General features: G+C 45.7%; 1 protein-coding gene across 7 annotated transcripts in view; it reads left to right on the top strand.

Moving 5' to 3' along the window:
- LOC119955564 (glutamate receptor ionotropic, NMDA 1) overlaps positions 1 to 19,629 on the top strand; it is a 221,420-nt gene that overhangs the window by 109,292 nt on the left and 92,499 nt on the right. For all 7 annotated transcript variants that reach the window (XM_038781881.1, XM_038781882.1, XM_038781875.1 and 4 more), the window contains 4 exons: positions 1,697 to 1,871; positions 9,928 to 10,072; positions 14,509 to 14,592; positions 17,962 to 18,097. In XM_038781881.1, coding sequence (XP_038637809.1) covers positions 1,697 to 1,871; positions 9,928 to 10,072; positions 14,509 to 14,592; positions 17,962 to 18,097 — 540 coding nt within the window. The remainder of the gene's footprint in view (positions 1 to 1,696; positions 1,872 to 9,927; positions 10,073 to 14,508; positions 14,593 to 17,961; positions 18,098 to 19,629) is intronic.

Genomic DNA, 19,629 nt, shown 5'->3' with positions numbered 1-19,629 from the left:
ATATATCCCACGCCCCTCACTGTAACACTGATATATCCCACACCCCTCACTGTAACACTCTGATATACCCCACACCTCTCACTGTAACTCTGATATATCCCACACCCCTCACTGTAACAATGAGATATCCAACGCCTCTCACTGTAACACTCTGATATATCCCACATCCCTCACTGTAACACTCTGATATACCCCACACCTCTCACTGTAACACTGATATATCCCACACCACTCACTGCAACACTGATATATCCCACACCCCTCACTGTAACACTGAAATATACCCCCCCCCTCACTATAACACTCTGATAGACCCCACACCCCTCCCTGTAACACTGATATACCCCACACCCCTCACTGTAACACTCATATATACCCCACACCCCTCACTATAATACTCTGAATAACCCCACACCCCCCACTATAATACTCTGAATAACCCCACACCCCTCCCTGTAACACTCTGATATATCCCACACCCCTCAATGTAACACTGATATATCTCACACCCCTCACTGTAACACTGATATATCCCACACCACTCACTGTAACACTCTGATATACCCCACACCTCTCACTGTAACACTGATATATCCCACACCCCTCACTGTTACACTCTGATAGACCCCACACCCCTCACTGTAACACTCATATATACCCCACACCTCTCACTGTAACACTCTGATTAACCCCACACCCCTCCCTGTAACACTCTGATATACCCCACACCCCTCACTGTAACACTCTGAATAACCCCACACCCCTCACTATAACACTCTGATATACCCCACACCCCTCACTATAATACTCTGATATACGCCACACCCCTCCCTGTAACACTCTGAATAACCCCACACTCCTCCCTGTAACACTCTGATATACCCACACCTTCACTGTAACACTCTGATATACCCCACACCCCTCACTGTAACACTCTGAATAACCCCACACCCCTCACTACAACACTCTGATATACCCCACACCCCTCACTGTAACACTCTGAATAACCCCACACCCCTCACTGTAACACTCTCATATACCCCACACCCCTCACTGTAACACTCTGAATAACCCCACACCCCTCACTGTAACACTCTCATATACCCCACAACCCCTCACTGTAACACTCTGATATACCCCACACCCCTCCCTTTAACACTCTGATATACCGCACATCCCTCACTGTAACACTCTGATATACCCCACACCCCTCACTGTAACACTCTGAATAACTCCACACCCCTCACTGTAACACTCTGAATAACTCCACACCCCTCACTGTAACACTCTGATATACCCCACACCCCTCACTGTAACACTCTGAATAACCCCACAACCCCTCACTGTAACACTCTGATATACCGCACATCCCTCACTGTAACACTCTGATATACCCCACACCCCTCACTGTAACACTCTGAATAACCCCACACCACTCACTGTAACACTGATATATCCCACACCCCTCACTGTAACACTCTGATATACCCCACACCCCTCACTGTAACACTCTGATATACCCACACCTTCACTGTAACACTCTGAATAACCCCTCACTGTAAGCTTCTGACATTTCCCACGCTTTGTGCCTTTGAATGTCAGTGGATTTTGGCCAGCCTTCCACATTTCCACGGGCCGGCTCGATGGGGTTGGGAGATCCCTGATTTGATATCTGCTGGTTTGATTTCCTGTACAGGTGTAATTGGCTTGCAATTGATTGATGGTAAAAATGAAAGTGCCCACATTAATGATGCGGTGGGTATCGTGGCACAATCCATCCATGAACTCTTTGAGAAGGAAAACATTACCGACCCTCCCAAAGGCTGTGTGGGGAACACCAACATCTGGAAAACTGGACCGCTGTTTAAAAGGTATTAAATTTACCCCAGGCTGACCTCACTTTATTCATTATGTGGCATATCTTGATCTTCAAATAATCACCTCATTGCTCTGTCTAGAATTCTACACTTGACCTATTTTACATCCTATATATTCACCTCTGGAAATGGAATTCTTTGGGAGTTTAAAATATGTTGTTAGTGGAATTAAAATCAGTTAAAACAAGTGTGGGTCCTGCAGTATGAGGGTCTGTCACAGGCGTGGTTAATGTAGGGCTGAGTACAGTACCACCCACACAGAGACCACATGGCCCAGGACCAAGGTCAGTGTAGGGTTGAGCAAGGATGTGTTAAGTCCTGAAAATGGAGACAGCTCCTCCACAGAATCACAGAATAATAAGTGCAGAAGAGGCCCTTCGGCCCATCCAGGCTGCATTGATACATGAAAAACACCTGACCGGCCCACCTAATCATTTTATCCAGCACTTGGCCCATAGTCTTGAATGTTATGACATGCTATGTCATGTCATAGGGGCAGCAGGGTAGCATGGTGGTTAGCATAAATGCTTCACAGCTCCAGGGTCCCAGGTTCGATTCCCGGCTGGGTCACTGTCTGTGTGGAGTCTGCACGTCCTCCCCCTGTGTGCGTGGGTTTCCTCCGGGTGCTCCGGTTTCCTCCCACAGTCCAAAGATGTGTGGGTTAGGTGGATTGGCCATGCTAAATTGCCCATAGTGTCCTAATAAAAGTAAGGTTAAGGGGGTTGTTGGGTTACGGGTATAGGGTGGATACGTAGGTTTGAGTAGGGTGATCATGGCTCGGCACAACATTGAGGGCCGATGGGCCTGTTCTGTGCTGTACTGTTCTATGTTCTATGCCAAGTGCTCATCCAGGTACTTCTTAAAAGATGAGAGGCAACCCACCTCTACCACTCTCCCAGGAAGCGCATTCCAGACCGTCACCACCCACTGGGTAAAAACGTTTTTCCTCAAATCCCCCAAACCTCCTGCCCCTCACCTTGAATTTGTACCACTTTGTGACTGCTCATCAAGCCTGCACCGGCCCTTGGAGAGAGCAAGCTACTTAAGCCCACTCCTCCACCCTATCCCCGTAGCCCAGTAACCCTAACTAACCTTTTGGACACTAAGGGGCAATTTATCATGGCCAATCCACCTAACCTGCACATCTTTGGACTGTGGGAGGAAACCGGAGCACCCGGAGGAAACCCACGCACACACGGGGAGAAAGTGCAAACTCCACACAGTTACCCGAGGCTGGAATTGAAACCGGGACCCTGGAGTTCTGAGGCAGCATTGCTAACCACTGTGCAACCGTGAACACAGGCAGCAATATTGCATGATTCCATCTCAAAGCGTGAGTTGAAGGTGGAGTAGTTTTTGGTGGGGCTTTCACAGGCTCCAAAAAAAATTCCCTCCAAGCAGCAACCAAGAGTTCGCATGTAGGCCTCGCGCAAGACAGTCCTTTGAAGTTACTGCGTTTGTGAAAATTGAACAGAAAAAATTAAAGAGGCCACACAATTAAACAAGTCACCCCCATCCTGCCCTCCAAATAACACAAAGGATACGTTGCTTCCGAGAGCATCAGTCAAGAGTCCCTCAGCATTCCGAGCAGGGGATCTCATTACCTTTACTGACTTCACAGGACGCCGCTCTGGAGAAGTGCGAGAGAAAGGAAGAGATTTGAGGTTGTACAAGAGAATGCTCATGGCTATGTTACACAATGTTAGGTTTCTATTTATGAGGCGCGTAAATATTATTTGTTTTCACCATATTTCCCTCTATCCATTGTTACCTCCCGCACGACACTTGCTTTTCACACTGTTACGGCACCATTTCTGGGTGACGCTGAAAGGAATGCTGTGTTGGGCTGGGGGAAGTGAGGGAAATGGCCTTTTGTGTTAGATGGGTGAACCAGTGGGACCTCCATGGGGGTAGCAGTCACCAGCAATCTCAGGCAGTATTTGCATTGCACTGGTATCCAGGTGGGACCGCATTCAGCCTCCTCCTCCTCCTCTTTGGAATTTTGTGAGTGAGGCTCTGCATTCTGTACCTAATTCATCCTACAGGAGATGTTGTAGAGAGCATACCCTGACCATTCTGGAAACCCTGGCTGCTGAGCATTGGAGGGGACCTCACGATCTGTTCAGGCTCCTGAAGCACATCTAATGTGGTTCGCTCAGTGACACGGTTGGTGGTCAGATAGATTTCATTGTATCCCTCCTGCGCCTCATGGGTTGGGTTCTTCACCAGCATCATCAGCTACCTTTGAAGGGGACATCCCTTACCTCCAAGCAGCCAGCAAAAAGCCTATTTTAAGGTGCAAAAGGATTAGGGAGGGTGGGCTGTTGTTGGGCATAAGCGGCAGCTGCCTCGGGATTTTGTGTACATCTGTATAAACCCCTTTTTGTAGGTTTACACCAGCTAAACGCTGATGGAGTGGAAGTCCTCATTATTGATGAATATTCCTAGTTTTTACACGGTGAGTGCAGTCAATGATGTCCTCCACCTGTAGGACACCATCCAGAACTGAACCCCTTCTCATTCTGACTGGATGTTAAAGTGAACATAATTTCCATCCCCTGGAAAACGTGTCAGCGGTCAGCTTCTTTAGGCTTTTCTGGGCACCGACTGGAAAATCCTGCAAATGTCTCCTGCAGGATTCTGAGGCAAAGTCAAGGGAGCTGAAGATTTTGGTAGTTCCTGGTCAATCATACCCGCCAGGTCCACATGGCAGCAAACGGACACATGTTCAATAGTAGCTTTCAAGAAGGAATTGGATAAATAAATGAATAGAAACATTTACAGGAACTTTGGGAAAGACAAGGGCAGAGAGGAGGAGAGCGAGTGAAATTAACCGGATTGCTTTTCGAAAGAGCCAGTACAGGCTCAATGGGCTGAATGGCCTTCTGCTCAGTTGTGTATCTGATGATTCTATGCTGTGATAAAGGTGCGAGTATAAATGAAAGTTTATTTCTTCTTTTCGTCCACTTTTCTTCTGTTCTACAGTTTACCTCTTTTGAACATTATTGGATCCACACTGTTTCTGACTTATTTCTGATTTAATTTTTTTTACTTCTGTCATTTTGATGTTGAGAAAGACTCCCTGTGTTCATGATCTGTCAAAGTAACTGGCTTTTTAATTATCCTTATTAATGACTTGGATGAGGGAGTTGAAGGGTGGGTCAGTAAATTTGCAGACGATACGAAGATTGGTGGAGTTGTGGATAGTGAGGAGGGCTGTTGTCGGCTGCAAAGAGACATAGATAGGATGCAGAGCTGGGCTGAGAAGTGGCAGATGGAATTTAACCCTGAAAAGTCTGAGGTTGTCCATTTTGGAAGGACAAATATGAATGCGGAATACAGGGTTAACGGTAGGGTTCTTGGCAATGTGGAGGAGCAGAGAGATCTTGGGGTCTATGTTCATAGATCTTTGAAAGTTGCCACTCAAGTGGATAGAGCTGTGAAGAAGGCCTATGGTGTGCTAGCGTTCATTAGCAGAGGGATTGAATTTAAAAGCCATGAGGTGATGATGCAGCTGTACAAAACCTTGGTCAGGCCACATTTGGAGTACTGTGTGCAGTTCTGGTCGCCTCATTTTAGGAAGGATGTGGAAGCTTTGGAAAAGGTGTAAAGGAGATTTGCAAGGATGTTGCCTGGAATTGAGAGTAGGTCTTACGAGGAAAGGTTGCGGGTGCTCGGCCTTTTCTCATTAGAACGGAGAAGGATGAGGGGCGACTTGATAGAGGTTTATAAGATGATCGGGGAATAGATAGAGTAGACAGTCAGAGACTTTTTCCCCGGGTGGAACAAGGGGACATAAATTTAAGGTGAATGGTGGTAGATATAGGGGGGATGTCAGAGGTAGGTTCTTTACCCAAAGAGTAGTGAGGGTATGGAATGCACTGCCTGTGGAAGCAGTTGAGTCGGAAACATTAGGGACCTTCAAGCGGCTATTGGATAGATGCATGGATTACGGTAGAATGATGGGATGTAGATTAATTTCTTGATTTCTTGATTTCTCGAGGAATTAAGGGCTATGGGGAGAGAGCGGGTAAATGGAGTTGAAATCGACCATGATTGAATGGTGGAGTGGACTCGATGGGCCGAATGGCCTTACTTCCGCTCCTATGTCTTATGGTCTTATGGTCTTAATTTGTTTTTAATCTAGGACAAAAGTTTGGCACAACATCGTGGGCCGAAGGGCCTGTTCTGTGCAGTATTTTTCTCTGTTCTTAACACTTTGTTTACTTGACAAAATAAATTCACTGTTGCTTTGATGTTGCTGCCATTAATACTCACTATAACAGCCATCTTACCTTGTGATCCCAAAACAACAGAAAACCTGCTCCGTTTTCCCATGATGGAAATCTTTGGTAATGTTGCAGGATGTGGATCCAGCCTTTCCATTGCTCCCATACTGCGTTACAGAGCTCTGTGATTAGGTGGAATATAAGAAATGGACATGTTCCCCTGCTTGATGCTGATCAGGAAACTTGCAAGGACAGACAGACTTTGTGCAGCTTGCCAGTTCTGCTCCAGCCATTCTGCAATGTTTGCAAGTTGTTCCAAATGACTGTCCTGCTGGCATCCTGCAGCCTTTGGACTTTCTGGCCTTCATTTGGTGTCATCGCCACTACATTGGCTGACACTGGAATTACTGCCGGGGATTTGAAATTCTCAAGTCTTCCTATCTCCACTGGAACATCGGAAGCAGAACCATTTCGGCTGTTTTTTTTACCGATGTTCCACCAATGGGATAATCCAGAGAATTTGTACCAAAATGACTGACAATGCTATCTTTACCAGGCGCAAATACTGAGAGCTTAGAATATACATTTTGGTTACTATCAGTGGCCGTTTTTATACAGCGGTGATCAAGGTCTAAGATCCTAGTCTAATTGTCACCTAATACTCAGCCAGACACATGCCCCAGCAGGGTACTGCATGATGGTTAGGACCATCACTTATGTTGCCTTTTTCCTAGCCAGAGATGCCAAGAGTGTTTTCAGCACTGTAAGACCATAGGACGTAGGAACAGAAGGAGGCCATTTAGCCCATTGAGTCTGCTATGCCATTCAATAAGTTCATGACTGGCCTGATATGATCATCCTTAACTCCAATTTCCTGCTTTATCCCATAACTCTTGATTCCCTTACTGATAAAAAAAATCTGTCTAGCTCAGTCTTGAACATACTTAATGAGGCCTCTGCGATAAATACAAATGGGTGACTCCTTACTCTGAGATTATGCCCTCCCCCACAAGAGGAAACATCTTCTCAACATCTACCCTGTCAAGTCCCCCAAGAATCATATATGTCTCAATAAGTTCGCCTCTCAATTTTCTGAACTCCAATGAGTACAGGCCCAACCTACTCAACCTCTCCTCATAAGAAAATCCCTTTATACCGGGAATCAACTTAGTGGACCTTCTCTGGACTGCCTCCAATGTCAGTCTATCTTTCCTTAGATAAGGGTACCAAAATTGTTCCAGATGTGGTCTAATTAGTACCGTGAACAGTTTTAGCAGGACTTCCCTGTTTTATACTCCATTCCCTGTGAAATAAAGGCCAACATTCCATTTGCCTTTCCTATTACCTGCTGAACTTGCATGCTAGATTTTTGTGAGGGATTAGGGTTTCTGCCATCTTCCTCCATTTAAATAATATTCAGCTCCTTTATTCTTCCTACTAAAGTGCACAACTTCACATTTTCCTACATTATATTCAATCTGCCAAGTTTCTACCCATTCACTTTATCTGTCTATATCCCTCTGTGGACTCTCTGTGTCATCCTCACCACTTGGTTCCTCACCTAGTTTTTGTCATCCACAAATTTGGCAATATTATATTCTCTTCCCACGTCCAGGTCTTTAATATATATTGTAAATAATTGTGGCCCCAGCACTGATCTCTGAGGCACTCCACTAGTTACAGGTTGTCATTCTGAAAATGCTCCTCTTATCGCCACACTTGGTATTTTCTTAGTTAGCCAATCCTCTATCCCTACTAACACACTACACCCAACACCATGGGCTCTTATCTTGCTATTAGCATTTTGTACGGTACCCTATTGAATGCTTTTTGGAAATCTAAGTATATTACATTAACTGGTTCTCCTTTATCTATCCTGCTCATTACCACCTCAAAGAATTCTAATTAATTAGCCAGGCATGATTTCCCCTTTATAAAGCCCTGCTGACTCTGCTTGATTATATAATTATTTCTAAATGCTTTGCAGTTACATCCTTTGCAATGGACTCTAACATTTTCCCAATGGTAGATTGTAAGCTAACAGGCCCAGAGTTACCTGTTCTTTGTCCCCCTCCCTTTTTGAATAAGGCAGCTTTCCAATCTGCTGAGACTTTTCCAGAATTACCCGCTTTCTGTTTAAAAAAAGAGGTCGGCAGAAAGCGGGTAATTATAGGCCAGTTAGCTTAACTTCGGTAGTAGGAAAGATGCTGGAATCTATCACCAAGGAAGAAATAGCAAGGCATCTAGATGGAAATTGTCCCATTTGGTTCTTAAAGGGCAGGTCGTGACTAACTAATTTAGTGAAATTTTTTGAGGACATTACCAGTGCGGTAGACAATGAGGAGGCAATGGATGTGGTATATCTGGATTTCCACAAAGCATTTGACAAGGTGCCATACAATAGGTTGCTGCATAAGATAATGATGCATGGTGTTAAGGGCAAAGTAGTAGCATGGATAGAGGATTGATTAATTAATAGAAAGCAAAGAGTTGGGATAAATGGGTGTTTCTCTGGTTGGCAATCAGTAGCTAGTGGTGTCCCTCAGGGATCTGTGTTGGGCTCACAATTGTTCACAATTTGCATGGATGATTTCGAGTTGGGTACCAAGGGCAATGTGTCCAAGTTTGCAGACGACACTAAGATGAGTGGTAAAGCGAAAAGTGCAGAGATACTGGAAGTCTGCAGAGGGATTTGGATAGGTTAAGTGAATGGGCTAGGGTCTGGCAGATGGAATACAATGTTGACAAATGTGAGGTTATCCATTTTGGTAGTAATAACAGCAAAAGGGATTATTATTTAAATTATAAAATATTAAAACATGCTGCTGTGCAGAGGGACCTGGGTGTCCGAGTGCATGAGTCGCAAAACATTGAGGGTGTTACAGGTGCAGGTGCAACAGGTGATTAAGAAGGCAAATGGAATTTTGTCCTTCATTGCTAGAGGGATGAAGTTTAAGACTAGGGAGGTTATGCTGCAACTGTATAAGGTGTTAGTGAGGCCACACCTGGAGTATTGTGTTCAGTTTTGGTCTCCTTACCTGAGAAAGGATGTAGTGGCGCTGGAGGGTGTGCAGAGGAGATTCACTCGGTTAATCCCAGAGTTGAGGGGGTTGGATTATGAGGAGAGGTTGAGTAGACCAGGACTACTCATTGGAATTTCAAAGGATGCGGGGGTGGGGTTGGGGGGAGTGTGGGGTGGGGGGGGGGAAATCTTATAGAAACATATAAAATTATGAAGGGAATAGATGCGGGCAGATTGTTTCCACTGGCGGGTGAAAGCAGAACTAGGGGGCATAGCCTCAAAATAAGGGGAAGTAGATTTAGGACTGAGTTTAGGAGGAACTTCTTCACCCAAAGGGTTGTGAATCTATGGAATTCCTTGCCCAGTGAAGCAGTTGAGGTTTCTTCATTAAATGTTTTCAAGGTAAAGATAGATAGTTTTTTGAAGAATAAAGGGATTAAGGGTTATGGTGTTCAGGCGGGAAAGTGGAGCTGAGTCCACAAAAGATCAGCCATGATCTCATTGAATGGTGGAGCAGGCTCTAGGGACCAGATGGCCTACTCCTGCTCCTAGTTCTTATGTTCTTAAATACCAGTGCATCAATTATCTCTGGAAGCAGAGCATCAGCTGAGATGAGGAGCAGCATTGACCTCATGGAGTTTAGGATAGGCTTCAGCCTCAGTGTTTAGCCCACAGGTCAGCACCCAACACTCTAACATTTAGCCGCTCTCATTCAGGAGGTCAGGGACTCGGAGATCTCATTAATTGCAATTATGTCCATAGTACAGTTGCTGAGGTGTCATTTGTTCATTGCCTGCAGGGTTTTGTTGTCCACGAAATATCGCGAAGGGTTCACAGGACAAGTGGAATTTAACGATGAAGGAGATCGAAAGTTTTCTAACTACAGCATTGTCAACGTGCAAAAAGGGAAGCTGGTGCAAATTGGAGTTTACAACGGCACAAATGTATGTATCAGAGAGTTAACCATAGCATTGAACCTTGACCCTGACACAACCTGAACACTAACCCTGATGGTTCTCGATCGGGCTTTCCAAAGGGTATGAATTGGGTGAAAACCAGCACAATGTTCAATTTTCCCTCTGTGAAACAACTTAGGACATGGAAGGTGTTATATAATCATCAAGGACACTTACATCGACTCCATAACCTCCCTGGCTCAACTAATCTGCTTCTGAAACCCTCATCCCTGCTTCTTATATCTCTTGACCTAATTATTCCCATGCTCTCCTAAGTTTCCAATGTCTGTAAACTGGAGTTCATCCAAAACATTGCTGACCGTATCCTTTCTAATAACGCGTCCTACTCACCAACACCCCTGTGCTCATTGACCTACGCTGGCCCCTGATCCGGCAGTGCCTGAATTGAAGGATTTAGCATTATTGTTTTCAAATCCCTCCATGCTTCACTCCTCTCTATCTCCCTCTTCCAGCCCGACAATCCTCGGAGATATTTGCGCTCCTCCAATGCTGGCGTCTTGTGCATTCCCGATTTTAATCGCTCTATCATTGGCGGCCATCCCTTCAGCAGTTTCCGTCCCAAAGTTTGGAAATGCCTCCCTAAACCTTTCTACCTCTCTAAGCAGCCTGCCTGATCGAAACCCCATCCACCAACTTAAATATTCCCTTCCCCCCCACCAGCCGTGCACAGTGGGAGAAGTATGTGTGCTACATACAAAATACACTGCAGCAATTCACCAAGCCGCCTTCAACAGCACCTTCCAAACCTACAGCAGCCACCATCCAGAAGGACAGGGCAGCAGGTACCTGGGAACACCATCACCTGGAAGTTCCTCTTCAAGTCACTGTCGCTGGGTCAAAAATCCCAGAACACCCTCCCTAACAGCCCTGTGTGTACCTGCACCACGTGGACTGCAGTGGTTCAAGAAGGCAGCTCACCACCTTCTTAAGGGTGATTAAGGGTGGGCATTAAATATTGGTCTAGCCAGTGATGCCCACAATCCGTGAAATAATTTTAAAATGTTTTTTACTTTAAGACATGTCTTCTTTAACCAAGCTTTTGGTCATCTGATCTTAAATGGTCCAGTGTCAAATTTTGTTTGATATCATTCCTGGAAAGGGCCTTGGGGCATTTTACTGCATAAAGGTGCTATTATATAAATGCAAGTTACTGCTGTTTCTCTTGTATAGTGGTAAAATTATTAAGCCACCTTTTAATGATTTCAAACAATCTGGCTCCCCAGAACTCCATGGCGATATTCAGCTAACTTCACTCGCAGAGATGTTGCTGGTCAGCTATCCCCTGGAATATTCTGCTGGAACACTGATGTCGAAATCAGGAGGTTAGGGGTACAAGACCCACTCCAGAGATTTGAGCACAAAACCCAGGCCAATGCTTCCCTGCTGTATTGAGGGAGTGTTGCACAGTCTGAGGTGCCATATTTCAGACGGGATATTAAACTGAGGCTCCATCTGACCTCTCATAGAATTTCCAGTGCAAAAGGAAGCAATTTGGCCCATCGAGTCTGCACCAGCCCTTGGAAAGAGCACCCTACCTAAGCCCACACCTCCACCCAATTCCCATAACCCAGTAACCCTACCCCACCTTTTGGACACTAAGAGCAATTTATCATGGCCAATCCACCTAACCTGCATGTCTTTGGACTGTGGGAGGAAACCGGAGCACTCAGAGGAAACCCACGCAGACACGGGGAGAACATGCAGACTGCGCACAGTGACCCAGCAGGGAATCGAACCTGGGACCCTGGAGCTGTGAAGCCACGGTGCTAACCACTATGCTACCGTGCTGCCCATCAAAAGAAAAATGATAAATGCTCTCATGGGTACCACTCGCGAAGGGCAGGAGAATTCTGGCCACTAATTATCCCTCAACCAGCAGCACCACACGAGCAGGTTAACTGATGATCGCATTGCTGTTTGTGGAACTTGCTATGTGCAAATTGTTTCCTTCATGACAACAATGACGATATTTCAAAAATACCTTATTGGCTGTAAGGCACTTTGGACGTATCATGAGACGGTTTTCACCTCTTATCCAAGTTCTTCCTCATTCAGTTGTTCATCATATTAAATGAAAGAAGAAATAGCTACTCACTCCTGTGTCCCAGACTCCCTGTCCTGCAGAAGGTGAACTTCGTAGGTAAAATCTAATGCAGGAGTTCTCGCAGGCTTGCAAGATGTGACATAAATAGGTATTTTCTCTTTTTTCCTTTATGAAGGATCTTCACCCTGCTGCATCAGTGTCACAACATTAAAAATGCAGCTCTTATCATCCCGAGATCATTAATTTTGTTCTAAGATTGCAGGATAAGAAGTTAAACGTCTTATGCTCGCTGGTCCAGCATGTTAAACGATTACTTCTCCAGCTCCCTGATAATAATTTGCGTGTCGTTAATTTGCCTAGTAACAGCAGTAACAAGAATTAACCAGCCATAATAGGATAAGACCTGCCCAGCAACAGGTAGAAATGTACCTAGCGACAGCAGTAGCCAGCATTCAAAGGATGGATGAGATGCGTATCTCCCAATTATAAGATTAGAAGACATTTCGATAGAATCAGATGTGAATAGCTTATTAATAGAAGCAGATTATGCAGACAATTGGGAGATCAATGAGGTATACACATGCCTAATTTCTAGAGTCAAGGAATTTGAAAGGGGCAGACAGCCAAATAGACAGAAGGCAGAATCAAAGAAGAACAAAGGCTGAGGTTAGAAATCGAGGTGGTAGATAGAATAAAACCATGGAATTCCTACAATGCAGAAAGAGGTCATTTGGCCCAACGAGTCTGCACTTACCCTCTGAAAGCGCACCCTACCTAGGCCTATTCCCCTGCCCATCCCCGTAACCCTAAAACCCCATCTAACCTGCACATCCCTGGACACTGAGGGGTAATTTAACATGACTAAACTACCTAACCTGCAAATCTTTGGACTGTGGGAGGAAACTGGAGCAACCGGAGGAAACCCACACAGATATGGGGAAACCATGTCTGGGGAGAACCACACAGTCACCCACGGCCGGATTTGAACCCGGGTCCCTGGCATTGTGAGGCAGCAGTGCTAACTGTAGAATATACTCCTAACTAAAGCAACGACGAGTCCGAATACAGGAGGGAGATAGAGAACCTAGTGGAGTGGTGTAACGACAACAACCTCTCCCTCAATGTCAGCAAAACTAAAGAACTGGTCATCGACTTCAGGAAGCAAAGTACTGTACACACTCCTGTCAGCATCAACAGGGCTGAGGTAGAGATGGTGAGCAGTTTCAAATTCCTAGGGGTGCACATCACCAAAAATCTATCCTGGCCCACTCACGTCGACGCTATCACCAAGAAAGCACAACAGCGCCTATACTTCCTCAGGAAACTAAGGAAATTCGGCATGTCCACATTAACCCTTACCAACTTTGACAGATGCACTATAGAAAGCATCCTATCGGGCTGCATCACAGCCTGGTATGGCAACTGCTCGGCCCAGGACCGCAAGGAACTTCAGAGAGTCGTGAATACCGCCCAGTCCATCACACGAACCTGCCTCCCATCCATTGATTCCATCTACACCTCCCGCTGCCGGGGGAAAGCGGGTAGCATAATCAAGGATCCCTCCCACCCGGCTTACTCACTCTTCCAACTTCTTCCATCGAACAGGAGATACAGAAGTCTGAGAACACGCACAAACAGACTCAAAAACAGCTTCTTCCCCAGACTCTGTCACCAGACTCCTAAATTACCCTCTTATTGACTGACCTCATTAACACTACACCCTGTATGCTTCAACCGATGCCAATGCTTATGTAGTTACATTGGATATGTGGTGTTGCCCTATTATGTATTCTCAGGTATTTTCTTGAATTTTGTTTAATTCCCTTTTCTTCCATGTACTGAATGATCTGTTGAGCTGCTTGCAGAAAAATGCTTTTCACTGTACCTCGGTACACGTGACAATAAACAAATCCAATCCAATCCAATCCAATTGGCACCATTTTGAGAAAAACCTTTAAAGAAAACATAATCTGAATTTTCATCTAGCAATATGATTGGCTGTTGGTTGAACACACATAGATATCAATGATTGGAACATTCTTTGCTTAACAAAATGGTTGAAAGACTTTTTAAAATGTAACTAATCATGTTGAATGTTGTAAACTGGGGTATTAGACTTCAAGTCCCAAATTATAATCCACATTTGAGATTTTGGGAAATGTGGCAGTTCGGTATTCTCATAATGAGTTATCCTCATTAGTTATTCACTCCTCATCAATGTTAGTGAAATATGTTGAGCTGGTAATGGAGCTGACGTTATTTTATTGGAAGCTTGTGTTTAATTGCTCTCCCTCACTCTTGTGTCTTATCTTCCATATCAAGGATGCTTTTCTGACTCCGTGTTTGTCTAATTTCACAGGTTCTGCTGAATGACAAGAAAATAATCTGGCCAGGAGGAGAATTAAACACCCCCAAAGGCTTTCAGATGTCAACGAGATTAAAGGTAGAAACCTGGGCAAAATTATTCAAGTAGCCGAGACAGTCCAGCGGCTGTAAAGCTAAAACACTACCTTCTCTGCCGTAATCCTAGGCTTGATCACAATTGATGTCCAAAATAGCTCAACTTCAATGGCTGAGTCATTGTAGACAAAGAATTAATGCTCAGATTCACAATAGAGAAACCAGGCCTGGTTAGCTGCTCATGCAGTAAGTTCATGGTTTCGTGTCTCTGTTCATAAAGGAGGGTAGGCAATCTGAGTGAACATAGAACATATAGAACATTACAGCGCAGTACGGGCCCTTCGGCCCTCGATGTTGCACCGACTGTGAAACCATCTGAAGCCTATCTGACCTACACTATTCCATTTTCATCCATATGTCTATCCAGTGACCACTTAAATGCCCTTAAAGTTGGCGAGTCTACTACTGTTGCAGGCAGGGCGGTCATAAACCCCTACTACTCTCTGAGTAAAGAAACTGCCTCTGACATCAGTCCTATATCTACCACCCCTCAATTTAAAGCTATGTCCCCTCGTGTTGGTCATCACCATCCGAGGAAAGAGACTCTCACTGTCCACCCTATCTAACCCTCTGACTATCTTATATGTCTCTATTAAGTCACCTCTCAGCCTTCTCCTCTCTAACGAAAACAACCACAAGTCCCTGAGCCTTTCCTCGTAAGACCTTCCCTCCATACCAGGCAACATCCTAGTAAATCTCCTCTGAACCCTTTCCAAAGCTTCCACATCCTTCCTATAATGTGGTGACCAGAACTGCACGCAGTACTCCAGGAGCGGCCGCACCAGAGTTATGTACAGCTGTAGCATGACCTTGTGGCTCCGAAACTCAATCCCCTTACTGATAAAGGCTAGCACACCATATGCCTTCTTAACAGCCCTATTAACCTGGGTGGCAACTTTCAGGGATTTATGTACCTGGATGCCGAGATCTCTCTGTTCATCTACACTACCAAGAATCTTGCCATTAGCCCAGTACTCTGCATTCCTGTTACTCCTTCCAAAGTGTACCACCTCACACTTTTCCGCATTAAACTCCATCTGCCACCTCTCAGCCCAGCTCTGCAGCTTATCTATGTCCCTCGGTATCCTATAACATCCTTCAGCACTATCCACAACTCCACCGACCTTCGTGTCATCTGCAAATTTACTACACCCTCTTCCAGGTCATTTATAAAAATGACAAACAGCAGTGGCCCCAAAACAAATCCTTGCAGTACAGCACTAGTAACTGAACTCCAGGATGAACATTTGCCATCAACCACCACCCTCTGTCTTCTTTCAGGTAGCCAATTACTGATCCAAACCGCTAAATCACCTTCAATCCCATACTTCCTTATTTTCTGCAATAGCCTACCGTGGGGAACCTTATCAAACGCCTTACTGAAATCCATATACACCACATCAACCGCTTTACCCTCATCCACCTGTTTGGTCACCTTCTCAAAAAACTCAATAAGATTTGTGAGGCATGACCTACCCTTCACAAAACCGTGTTGACTATCGCTAATCAACTTGTTCTTTTCAAGATGATTATAAACCCTATCTCTTATAACCTTTTCCAACATTTTACCCACAACCGAAGTAAGGCTCACAGGTCTATAATTACCAGGGTTGTCTCTACTCCCCTTCTTGAACAAGGGGACAACATTTGCTATCCTCCAGTCTTCCGGCACTATTCCTGTCGACAAAGACGACATAAAGATCAAGGACAAAGGCTCTGCAATCTCCTCCCTGGCTTCCCAGAGAATCCTAGGATAAATCCCATCTGGCCCAGGGGACTTATCTATTTTGACATTTTCCAAAATTGATAACACCTCCTCCTTTTGAACCTCAATTCCATCTAGCCTGGTCGACTGAACCTGAGTATTCTCCTCGACAACATTGTCTTTCTCCAGTGTAAACACTGATGAAAAATATCCATTTAACGCTTCCCATATCTCCTCTGATTCCACACACAACTTTCCACTACTATCCTTGATTGGCCCTAATCTTACTCTAGTCATTCTTTTGTTCCTGATATACCTATAGAAAGCCTTAGGGTTTTCCTTGACCCTATCCGCCAACGACTTTTCGTGTCCTCTCCTCGCTCTTCTTAGCTCTCCCTTTAGGTCCTTCCTGGCTAACTTGTAACTCTCAAGTGCCCTAACTGAGCCTTCATGTCTCATCCTAACATAAGCCTTCTTCTTCCTCTTGACAAGTGCTTCAACTTCCTTAGTAAACCACGGTTCCCTTGCTCGACAACTTCCTCCCTGCCTGACAGGTACATACTTATCAAGGGGAAGAGTGTGAATCGCCACTAATGGGGTAAAGGAATTAAAATTCCAGTTTAATGTTGAGGGCTTGCACAGGAAAAGTGACTCTGTTCTTTTTTTCACATTTTCAGACTAATAAATGTTGCAGTAGCTGTAGCACGTTGTTGTGAGCACAAAGAAGCACAGAATCTCTACAGGCCATTTGGCCCATTGAGTCTGCATCGACCCTTTGAAAGACTGCCCTACCGAGACCAACTCCCCCGCCCTTCCCCCTAACCCCACCTAACCTGCACATCTTTGGACTGTGGGAGGAAACTGGAGCATCCGGGGGAAACCCACACAGACACCGGGAAAACATGCAAACTTCACACAGTCACCCAAGACCAGAATTGAACTCGGGCCCCTGGTGCTGTGAGGCAGCAGTGCTAATGACTGTGCCACCGTGCCGCCCAGGGAAACAGTTCAATTACCTATTCAGTGTACAATAAATTAGTCCAGTTCTTTCTAACCTATGCTACCAGCTGGTACAAAGTATATTCCTCTATTACCAATAGATGGCCTATTCAAGTCAGCCTGAGCAGAATGGCTGGGATTCGCTCCTTTCCTCTCACTGGTCACTGAGGCCAAAGACAAGGGAATCATTTCACATAAAACATTCTAACAAACTATCAATCTATGCATGTTTATATAATGTGATACAAGGTCCTGGGTATAGACGCAGGATAATTTTGTGGATTTCCACCACTGCTGAATGGATTCGATGGAAAGGCACAGATTTGTTGTGGGGACAATGTGCAGCGCCGTGAGCTGCAATGAAAGATGTTTAAAACTCCTTGTTAAAAGGCTTTTTACAGCTGTTAATATGCCTGGTTATTTAATTTCAACATTCAGAGCTTGGACTTCAGTCTCCTGGCCTCAAAATGAGGCTCCTGCAACTTTTAAGATCTTGTTCTACTGTATCATGTCTAAACTATTGCACAATAATAGCTCATTACATTTGGGGAGATTCTTTTATTTTGCGTGGACACTGTTACAAAATATTTATCCCGACATTTTTATTCAGAACGTTGATTGGATTTTCTTTGTTTACTTCACCAAAAGATTGTCAGTATTTACCAGGAACCTTTTGTATACGTGAAGCCAACATTACCGGACGGAACATGTGAAGACGAGATTACGATGAGTGGTGACCCCATTAAAAAAGTGATCTGTACCGGGCCCAATGCAACTGTGCCAGGTAAACCACACTATGTCACTCTGCTGTTCGCAGGGAACGTCACCTTGAGCAGAATTTTAAGCGCACATCCTGACGTCATTGCGCACTTGTGCTGTACCTCGGTTAGCGGGCGCAAGCGCAGATTGGTCACCCGCCCACCGACAATTATGGAGTCACCCCCCCCTCGCCCCCACCACCCCCAGTGCATCGGTTACCCCACTTACATCTCTGCAGCTGGGTAAAGTCTACTCAATGGGGAGCACCTCTGAGGAGGAAGAGGACTGGGGGCAAAGAAAAAGGAGACCAGGTGGGTGCAGGCACAGGGTATTCAGGGCCAGCTGAGGGGGAGGGGGGGGGAGCGCAATGGGGGAGTCCCAGCAGAAGATGCCACTACTCAGCTGCCAGGATGTACAGGCAGTGAACCAACCACCTGGCTATGCTCAGGGTCCAGTGCCGCAGGAGGCTACTGCTTTCAAGGGAGGCTGTCACGGCCATTTGCCAGAGTGGGTCGGAGGTAGCCTCCAACTATGTGGGTGGACATTCAATGCCTGTGGCTCTCAAGGTCACAGTAATGCTAAACGTTGATGCCTCAGGATCTTTCCAGACGTCAGTCTTGGTGGAATCTCTCACTCAGCTGCACACAGCTATATGAAGAGCTGGTGACTGATGCTCTATTCAGGTGGGTGAAACATTCATCCATTTCAGGATGGACCTTGTCAGCCAGGCTGAGCGGGTCAGAGGCCTTGCAACAATTGCAGGGTTCCCCCGATCTAGGGCACATTGATTGCACCCACGTGGCCATCAGGGCATCAGCCAGCCAGCCGGGCACATTTGTCAACAGGAAGGAGTTTCACTCCATGAACGTTCGGATAGTTTGTGACCACCAGACAGAAGGACCCTGGCAGCTCCCAGAATGCTTTCATTCCACGTCAATCACAAGTGCCAAGGCTGCACACGGCGCCAGCTCGCTTGGTTGGTTGGTGACAAGGGATATCCTTTGAAGAGGTGACTAATGACATCTCAGGCACCCAAGGACAAAGGCAGAGGAGAGATACAGTCGCTGCCATGTATCCACAAGGGCGGTGGTGGAAAGGAGCATTGGCCAGCTGAAGATGGCTTCCAATGCCTGGGTCAGGCCTGGGGTGCCCTGCAACATCTGCCCAAGCGGATGTCACTCGTTGTCATTGTCTGCTGTGCTCGTCACATTTTGCTCTCTCTCTCGAGGGGGGAACCACTGGATCAGGAAGACACTGAAGCTGCTGCATCTGCCTCAGATGAGGAAACCGATTTTGACTCGGGTGCAGAGCCCAGGCAGCCAAAAGGTGAGGACAGAGACCCCTGATATCAGAACCCTTCAGGGAGACAAGGGAGGCTTTAACTCAGTGTTTTTTGGCAAGGCTGGCATGCTCTTCCTTCCCACATCCTCTATGGGAACCACCTCCATCCCAAACACCTCACACTTAACCACTCCATGATCCCCCTGTAGCATCACTGCCTGAATGATAAAAGTTTGATACTCCAGACACCTCTCACCAGCCATTGATGTGATGAGG

The sequence above is a fragment of the Scyliorhinus canicula genome, chromosome 21 (assembly GCF_902713615.1).
Source record: "Scyliorhinus canicula chromosome 21, sScyCan1.1, whole genome shotgun sequence".
Taxonomy (NCBI): Eukaryota; Metazoa; Chordata; class Chondrichthyes; order Carcharhiniformes; family Scyliorhinidae; genus Scyliorhinus; species Scyliorhinus canicula.
This window is presented reverse-complemented; position numbering and strand designations above follow the sequence as displayed.